This window comes from Rhinatrema bivittatum, chromosome 4 (assembly GCF_901001135.1).
Source record: "Rhinatrema bivittatum chromosome 4, aRhiBiv1.1, whole genome shotgun sequence".
In the NCBI taxonomy this organism is placed as follows: Eukaryota; Metazoa; Chordata; class Amphibia; order Gymnophiona; family Rhinatrematidae; genus Rhinatrema; species Rhinatrema bivittatum.
In genome coordinates, this window is record NC_042618.1 from 6481897 (window position 1) to 6492038 (window position 10142).

Genomic DNA, 10142 nt, shown 5'->3' on the forward strand with positions numbered 1-10142 from the left:
GGGGGCGATGACTTTCAAGGCCCTATGAATTGCATTTGGTATTTGCCTATAATAGAGTTCTTGTATACAGTAATGATGATAACAGCACTAATGATCATTAAAGTCACTATGCAGTAAAAAGCACACTGGAAGCTGAACTGGTTTCCGACAATAGTTTTACTGAATTGATGTGCACAGGATAAATTATCTTTCCAGCTGTTCTTTCATGTTTAGATGTTACAGTTAAGTTCTTGGATAAATGTATGACCTCTTCAGCTCTTTAATTTATCAAGTTGTAAAAGCCATTTATCCCAAGTCTTGGAATGTATCTTTTCTCTCTCTTCCCATGGTAAACACCCCCCCGCCCCCTAAATGTTCAGTCAGTCACATTGTATGTCCTACCTTTCCAGTAATCCTCTGTCATTTCTCTTACTCCTTATAGCACTTTTCTTCCACATGATCTTCAATAGATGCCCGTGAGCCCTCGTAGAGGTTCACTCCCACTCCTTTCTCCCTCTATCCGATGGATCATCCCTCCTCAAGATCCAGATGATCTCAGGTGCCTTCTCAGTGAAGGGACCTCTACCTTTTGAATGTCAAAACAAAACGGCCAAGCCCCTAGTTAAGGGGAACCCAGAAAAGAGGAAAAACTGCATGAGGCCAGGAGGGTGGAAAAACTCCCAGCTCATCCAAAGTAACTTTTCTTAAAATTGACACTTCAAAATAAAGAAAGGCTCTGTGATGCTACGTTCTTCCCAGGTCTCATTCTGAGGACATCTAGAGGCCTTGTCCTTAAACAAAAACAAAACAGAAGACAATGATGGCATGCTGACCCTAGGAAGGATAACTTAAAAATCTACACAGTAAAATGGTGGTTAGAGTTTATATTCCACAGGAATTCACCATTTCATTTCTCCCACACGGTGCAACTCTGTTCTTGCCCCACAAAAATGGAACATTCCATGGGATTACTGGTAGAGATCTAACAGGATCTCTACTCTTATATTTAATTCTTCTCAATCAACCTAAAAACACACATAGCAGCCAAAACCAAGGAAGGTTTCTATAAACTTCATGTACTAAAACACCTAAAGCCGCTCCTCCACCATCAGGAATTCCGAACAGTTCTACAATCCCTGATCTTCAGCAGCTTAGACTACTGCAACTCAATGTTATTAGGTCTCCCCAAATCCACCTTAAAACCGCTGCAGTTACTGCAGAATGCCGCTGCAAGAGTACTGACCGGAAATAAAAAATCGGATCACATCACCCCAATACTAAAAAGCCTACACTGGCTACCAATCATTCAAAGAATTGAATACAAAACCCTGACGATCATCCATGACGCTTTACACAATTCAGTTAACTCCGCAGTCAGTAAAATGTTCCACCCCCACAAACCTCAACGGAACACCAGAACTTCTGAAAAACGTCTACTCGAAATACCCACATATCCCATGGCTAAGCTTACTAACACCAGAAATAGAGCTCTCTCCATAGCGGGGCCTAAACTCTGGAACGCCCTACCATGCTACCTCACCACTATCATCGAAAATAAATCATTCAAAAAAGAACTGAAAACCTGGATCTTCAGCCAGACTTTCAATGATGATTTAAGCAATCCACAATTGTGATGCCTCATGCTTCCCATCCTTCTCCCCTCTTCTCTTCTCCGCTTACCTACCCCTTCCTCCTTCCATTACCTACCCCATCCCCCCCTCATTTCCTACTTTTCCCATTCAGACTTTCTTGTATTCAGAGCACGAGTTTGTACATACCTTCCTCGTTTTTCGTTTCTATTTTCTTTTTCGTTATTTAAATTAAATTATTTTTTAGTTATTCCTGTTACTTCCTTCTCCATATGCTAGTTGCATATACTTTTGTTTCTCAAATTGTTCTATGTATCATTGTTTCGTTCCAATGTAAACCGGGGTGAAGGCATGTGCTAAACCTCGGTATATAAAAGCTTCAAATAAATAAATAAATAAATAAATAATTACCGTATCCAAATTATGATTCACAGGCAGTAAACTCAGAATGGACCGAATTTGACACTACCTCCTCATTAGTGATTCAGAAAATCATTAGCAAGCAAAAAATATCAAACTCTCCTTTAAACCCATGTGCTGGTTTTATACTAAAATCGCTTATTAAACAATATCCAGACTACCTATGCTCAATAATTAACCAATCATTAAAGTCTGGGCAGTGTCCTTATTTGTTAAAGCAGACCTCAGTTCTACCCATACTAAAGAATAAATCATCTTCATTTCTAGACTTTTCGACTCTCAGATCAATTGCTTCATTATGCACTTTAGCAAAAGTTTTGGAATCAGTGGACCTTTACCAACTTAAAGACTACCTTGCTGAATATGAGATATTAAGTCCAAATCAACATGGATTCAGGAAAGGTCACTCGACTGAGACCCTTTTGTTATCATCATTTGACACCTTCCTTAGAGGATTCGATTCGTACACAGATTATATTATTGTGTTTTTGGACATTTCCGCAGTGTTTGATACGCTAGACCATAAAATACTACTTTCAGACCTTCAATTAATAGGCATTAAGTCCACCGTTTTGAAATGGTTCGAAAGCTTTCTCTCCAATCGCATATGTTAAATCAATATAGGCTCTTGTTCTTCTCAAAAATATTCACAGCCCACAGGTGTCCCACAAGGCTCGTCGCTTTCGCCTATATTATTTAACATTTATCTCCTTCCATTGTGCAAAATACTGGTCTCCCTGAATGTTCAATTTAAACTGTATGCCGGTGACATACAATTGTTCATCCCCTACAAATCCTCGTAGACGGACACATTTGCACTAATTCAACTGTACATGACCACAATTGAGCAATTGATGGCCCACAATCAACTGAAATTAAATAGGAAAAAAACAGAACTCCTCTACCTCAGCTTTATACATGACTCTACAAATGCTCCCCCCACCAGCATCAAATTAGGTAATGATGAAATATCGATCACGAAACTAGCACGAAATTTAGGTGTCTGGCTGGACACCAATCTATCTTTATCCCAACACATTTCAAAAACAGTGAAAAATTCGTTTTTCAAACTGCACGTTCTAAAACGTTTACGTCCGCTTTTATTCTTTCGTGATTATCGATCCATCTTGCAAGAGTTGGTTCTGACGGGACTAGATTACTGCAATGGTTTATATATCGGTTTGCCGGAGAACACCATCAAACCTTTGCAGTTAATCCTCAATTCTGCAGCCAGACTTCTAACAGGCACAAGTCGTACACAACACATCACGCCAGTTCTATTCAATTTACACTGGCTGCCTATTAAATATCGAATCCAGTATAAAATCCTGTCACTAGTACACTCTCTACTAAACAATACAGATTCTACTTGGTTGTGTTTTTCGTTAAGAGTTTACAAACCACAGAGGGAACTCAGGTCAGCAGGACAAAACCTGTTGGAAGTGCCATCAGTAAAAAATGCCACACTAAATGTGACCAGAAACCGGGCCTTCTCAGTGGTAGGTCCCACACTCTGGAACGCTCTGCCGAACCCCTTAAGGCAAATACATAACGCAAAGGAATTTAAAAAGGCACTGAAAACTCATTTATTTCAAATAGCTTTTGAAGATATGATAACTCCCAGTTTGAAATAACAATACTAGATGAGCATTGTATATTTAGTGTTTTCTTATTTATATAAACGTTTAAGTTAATTACTTTTTATATGATCTTCTGTTCTTTGAGTTTTTATAAAGTAGTTGCCAATTTTTTTCTTTTTACTATTACAAGTTATATCATTGATAATGACTCCCTTTGTATTTTTATTCTCACTTATTGTATCTTCTTGTTTTAATTTTTGTTTTTTGATTTCACTGTTATTATATAATTACTCTCCTATTTTATGTTATTATTGTAAACCGCTTTGAACAGTAATATCACTGAAAAAACGGTATAGAAAAGTTTTAAATAAATAAATAAATAAATAAATAAATAATTCGCCATTTATTTATTTATTTAAAGTTTTTATATACCGGTATTCGTAGGTACATCATATCGGTTTACATAGAACTTAATACAACACATGGAACATAGAGAGGTTAACGAGAAATGATTAGGAATATTAGGAACAAGATAATATAATAAGGAAATTTTGCAGAGCTTAAGTGTAGATATTAAATTAATGTAACATTCAATGAATAAATAACGTTCAATAAATAACCATTTGACAGGTAACCAATGAAGCTCACTCTATATTGGAGTAATATGGGCCCTTGTTCCCAATCCTAACAAAATCCGAGCAGTCAAATTCTGTTAAACCTGAAATGGCTCTGATATCACTCTATAAAGTGAACTAGCAAAATGTGCCCAGCATTGCTTGGGTTATCTGGTCTATTAAAGTCTGTATGTGTGTGTTTTTGTGCCTGTGTGTGTATGCAGATGCTTCTGCCTGTCTGTGTCCGTGCCTGTGTGAGTCTGCTTGGGTATATGTGTTTGCTGTGCCTGCCTGTGTGTGTGCCTGTGTACATGTGTGTGTGCATATGCATGTGTGAGCCTGTGTGCATGTGTGAAGCAGTGTGTACACATGTGGGAGTCTGTGCATGCTTGAGCATGCTTCCATGAGCTTGTATGCACTTCTGTGCACTTGCACAAACTTGCATGCACTTCTGCACAATAGCGCAAGCTTACGTGCATGCTTATGTGAACTTGTGTGCACCTATGCCTGCCTGTCCCCTGTGTGTGGGAGCATGAGAGACAGGGCTTTGCACAGTATATTATCAAACATTACCCAGCTTTGATTAGGTTGTCTAGTCAATGACAACCTGCATGTGTATGTGTATATGTGTGTGTGCGCATGTGTGTGACTATGTGTGTTTGCAATAGTGCTTTGCAGACAGAGCATATTGTCTTTATATATTGCACCTTCCACTGCTCTGGGCACCACTTGGTGGCCACAGACACAACAGTGTGACTGACATGACTGACTGAGCAACCAACACAAGCCTTTTATATAGATAGAGGCTGATTTCAGCGCCACTTAGCTAACTGAATGTCCATCTTCATTCAGCAGTCAGCACTTAGCCAGACAAGTACTTAACTGGATAAGTACTTATCTCATTATGTGGTGGATGGGTAATGAGTGTTTTGTGAGGAGTTACTTATCTGGTTAATTTTTGCCAGATAAGTGCTGATATTTTAACTTATCCAGTTAGATTAACCAGATAAAATAGATCTGCTCAGTAACAGGTGCAAAGTTAGCTGGATAAGACTTACCGGGTGACTAGCAATGTTTTCAGGGATATTCAGCAGCATAGCCATGCTGCTGAATATTCCTTGTAAGCTCGCCAAATAAGTCTTATCAGGCTACCTTACTTATCTGAATTTTTTTTTAATGTCAAGCCTATATAGATTACAATAATCCAGACTGGAAAACAAAAAAACCTGAAGCACTGATTGGATTTTAGTTGTCCCCAATAAGAGCTTAAGCCTAAACCTGCACAGTAATTGCAACTTAAAGAAACCGCCCTTGACTACAGACTTCATATGGTGATGCATTGATAAGTTTGAATCTGTTATGACTTCTGGGGTTTATGCCTGTGACTTAATCGGAATCTCACAAACCTCAAATCTGACTGACAGATCAAATAAGTGGCATTTGCAAGCTCACAATCCTAGCACTGGCAAACAAATATTAACCATAATACTAGCATACAGTATAAACAGCCAGTAATACTTTAAATTTGTTTCTCAAGATTTAAACACTTTTTCCCAGCAAGTCTAACTTACCACCAGAAGATGAAGGGTCCACTCTCAGCACTACCTCTGGACTGAGGTTTACTCAGTTCTTTCTTTCCTACATATATCTTTGTTTTATAGGCAAAACATTTCAAACAAAAATATTTCAAAAACAACCTCCTCTGTGTGATTCATACTGCAAGAGGATTACAATTAGCTTTCTCAGCTAACCTGCCTTCTCGTTTCTAACAATACTTGCTCTTATCACCTTTTCAGAGCAAACACTAGTGATGAGTTGCCCAGGAACCAGTTCTCTCACCTTTACGGATCTAGTAAGGGACCTTTCCAAACTCACAGTTACAACACTGGCAAACAAATACTAACATTTAGTAGCTCAGGAGATAAACAGCCAGTAAATCTTTAGCCTTCCGAAAAACTGCTTTCTCAAGGTTTAAGCAAATCCAACTTAAGCATCAGCAGACGAAGGTTCTGCTGGACTTTCACTGAGACTGAGCACCCTTGCTCTGGCTAGGAGGGGGGTACCCAGGACTGAGGCTGCACAGGAAGCTGTGCCCGTGAAGATCCATATGCCCGCCCTTAAGACTTCATTGCTAGTTAGAGATCCATATTGAGTAAGTTGGAGAGGGGAAACTTACCCAGTAACTTGATGCAGGTATTCAGCAGAACATTTCCGGATACACGTTCCACTGACTGTACTCGGCTAAAGACAAAGTTACCCTGACTTTATTTAGATAACTTTAGGATTTCTCTCCAGCACAACCAGTCTTACTTGGATAACTAACTATATTTGTATAGCACTGAATATCAGCGCCAACCAATTAAAGTCAAGCCCTGCCACAGAGATACAGCATTACCTCTTTTTTTTAATCTTGCTAAATGTCGTGTGCATATTGAGTTACCCTGACAACATCTTAGCAGGGAAGGCAGGGTGGGGGTAATTTTTTAAGTTAAGGATTTGTCCGGGTAGCTCCCAAAGTTACCCAGAAAAGTGACTTGGACCTGGAGCTCTTTGACTTGGGCAGGAGCCTTGCGACAATAAGATGCTGAGCCCGATACTCTGTAGAAAGACCAGGCTGAAGTCCATCTGCTCCTCCATTAAGAGAGACAGACTGGCTGCTGCTAGGTGTGACCACACAGGGGGAAGCAATGGTAGCTCAGTAACACTGAGGAGGTGGCGGATTGGGTTGCTCTCTGATGCGTTTGTGTCAGATATTAAAAAAAACTGTGGGACAAAATGTGCTTTTTGAGACCAAAGATTATATTTTGAGCTTGATTACACCGAAGTGGCCAAATAACCACTGTTAAGTGAATTTCTAAAAGCGCTTTCTTAAGACGACGGTCTCTAATTCATCAAATGGGTTAATGTGGAGCGTTTCTTTGTTCCTGTTGGTTCTTTAGATTTGTTGTTTAGAATTCACCACAGAAGATTTTAGGTTTATTCTTTTCTTCTGCCTGTGAATATGTCAGGAAATAAAGATATCACACAGAGCCTGGTAAAAGTAATAAACCATCAGTTTTATGTTACATTCTCATGGCTTCCTCCTGCCTGAATGCTGTAACTTGTGCTGACATCAGCCTTGATCTAGGAGAATCACTGGCATGCATAAGCATGCTGGGTACACCCAGCTTTCTTTTATCAGTGGGGAGAAGTCTTGGATTAGTGTCCCCTGTAGTTGAGAACACAAGCCCAAGTCCTCCTTTAAAAGGTAGTTCTATGTGCAGGACAAGAAGAAAAATATGAGCTCTGGTCTTTGAACGCCTAAAGAGCCAGGAGGGGGCTATAACAGCAACATCTGAACTGCAGTTGGGTCACAGAGTGACGTATTAACCTGCCATTTCCCTTTATTCTCAGGTTTCTGGAGTCGGTGATGTGTAACCAAACTACCACCCGCAGCTTTCACCAGAAACGTTCGATGAGTCCCTTCAATGGCCTTTTCTACCAGGACTATACAGAGGAGGACATGGACCGCACCGAAGCCACGTATGAGAAAAACTCCAAGTTTAACGATTTTCACAGCAACTCTCACTACTTGGTGTTCTACGAGGATCAGGGGGATGGGGATGTGGGCTTCGGGCAGGAACTCAAGAATCCCCAGGAAGAGAACTTCCAGGCGTTCGACAGCAACTACGACTACACTGTATGTGGAGATAGTGAAGATGTGGTGTGCACCCCCAAGTCCGATGAGTTCAATCCCTGCGAAGACATCATGGGCTACAGCTTTCTAAGGATCATGGTATGGTTTGTCAACCTTATGGCCATTCTTGGTAATATCTTTGTGCTGTTTATCCTCATCACCAGCCACTACAAGCTGACTGTGCCACGGTTCCTGATGTGCAACCTTGCCTTTGCCGATTTCTGCATGGGGCTCTACTTACTCCTAATTGCCTCTGTGGATGTGTATACACGCTCAGAATACTACAACTATGCCATAGACTGGCAGACCGGGCCCGGCTGCAATGCCGCTGGGTTTTTCACGGTGTTTGCCAGCGAGCTTTCAGTTTATACCCTAACGGTCATCACTCTGGAACGCTGGTACGCCATCACGTTTGCCATGCGTCTGGACAGGAAGCTCCGACTCAGACACGCAATTGCGACCATGCTGGGAGGTTGGATTTTCTGCTTTTTCCTGGCACTGTTGCCTATCGTGGGAGTCAGCAGCTTTGTGAAAGTCAGCATTTGTCTGCCCATGGATACAGAATCTGTCGTGGCACAAGCCTACATCATTTTTGTCCTGATGCTGAACATCATAGCCTTCATTATCATCTGTGCCTGTTACATCAAAATTTACATCACCGTCCGCAACCCCCAGTATAAAGCAGGAGACAAAGACGCCAAAATTGCTAAAAGGATGGCCGTTCTGATCTTCACAGACTTCATGTGCATGGCGCCCATCTCTTTCTACGCCTTGTCTGCCATTATGAACAAGCCCTTGATAACGGTCTCCAACTCCAAGATCCTGCTGGTTCTTTTCTACCCGCTCAACTCTTGTGCCAACCCCTTCCTCTATGCCATTTTTACTAAGACTTTCCGAAGGGACGTCTTCATCTTGCTGAGCAAATTTGGCATCTGTGAGCACCAGGCTCAAGTCTACCGGGGTCAGACGGTCTCCGCCAAAAACAGCAGTGGTTCTTTCGGACAAAGGGGCAGTGGTGGCACTGGACAAACTCTTATAAACATTCATGAATACTTAAGCAATGAGCAGCATGCTATCAGCCATCCAACAGTGACTGCTCAGGATACAGTCATTGTAGATGGTTATAAACTGACCGTACTGTAGTGCCGGTGAGGAGAGAGATCAGATTAACAAGGTGTGGATGTAGTGAGCACACCAGGAGACCTTTGTAAGGTGTGCTGGTTTTCAGGGGCACTAGGAATGAAAGTAATTGACCGGGAACTGTGGACCATAGGCAGATGTCCGTACAGCTCAAGAATTAATGATATCTGGAATTTGCAAGCTGCACACACATGAAATCAGATGCCTATGTGGTATTGCAGCCTGTGCTAATTAACATCTACATATTCAAGAACAGGAAGCCTGAGTAATGCTTGCGCTAAAGCAGAAACCAGAGCATCTATGTGCTCCTCGTATCCATACAGCCTGCTTCACACGAAAGCAGCCATGTGACCCAGAGTCATCACGCTCTCAGCTTGCTGCTTCTGAGGCTGGCTTGTTTTTTTTCTTTTGATTTTATTAGTAGGCATAACTTTTCTTTGTCATCCTAAACATTTTTTCTTATGTTTTTATGCTTTCTTTTAGAATAAAAGTGTCTGCCTTCATTATGGCCATTTGAACTGTTTAATAATGTTTGTGGATTACACACTTCAGTGCAGGTGTCTTTGCTGCCTTAATGCTCTCCATGTATCAGTGAGATCCCTGCATGGAGCTCTGATGAAGATCCGTGCTATACTCATGCTTTATATTTATCAGATGCTTGCAAGGGGATCTGAGGATCAGCACAGCAGCTGCCCCCCCCCCCCCCCAACCCCATCCACCCAATGTACTCAGGTTTTGAATTGGCTAAGGAGCTAAACAGGAGGAGATTCCAGAACTTGAAACTAACAACTCCTCAGGAATAAAATCAAAGTAGAAAAGAAGGTACCGAATGCATTTGGGCCTGTAAAGAGAGTGTATCATCTACGGCAGCAGCCTGCAGGCCAAACCCAGCCCAACGACAGGCTTTTTCTGGCCCTCCTAACTAATCCATTTGCCCCAATATCTCTGGCCCGCCGATGCCTTGAAACAATGTCATCAACCATGGCCTGACATCACAGACCTTTGTTGATAATGTTGACCGGGCATCACCCCGCTCTGAGAGGCATTAGCATAGTAGGAAGTGCAGCATTGCCAGCAGGGTCTTAGGAAGAGGAGAAGTATTGTATACCTTCCAGAATCGGCAGCATGGCTGGTAGGGCCTTAG

At 41.5% G+C, this 10142-nt stretch overlaps 1 protein-coding gene across 2 annotated transcripts in view; it reads left to right on the forward strand.

The window, feature by feature from the left end:
* TSHR (thyroid stimulating hormone receptor) overlaps positions 1 to 9506 on the forward strand; it is a 255027-nt gene extending 245521 nt beyond the window's left edge. For both annotated transcript variants that reach the window (XM_029597705.1, XM_029597706.1), the window contains one exon: positions 7576 to 9506. In XM_029597705.1, the coding sequence (XP_029453565.1) occupies positions 7576 to 9001 (1426 nt within the window). In that variant the 3' untranslated portion in view covers positions 9002 to 9506. The remainder of the gene's footprint in view (positions 1 to 7575) is intronic.
* Positions 9507 to 10142: the final 636 nt, after the last annotated feature.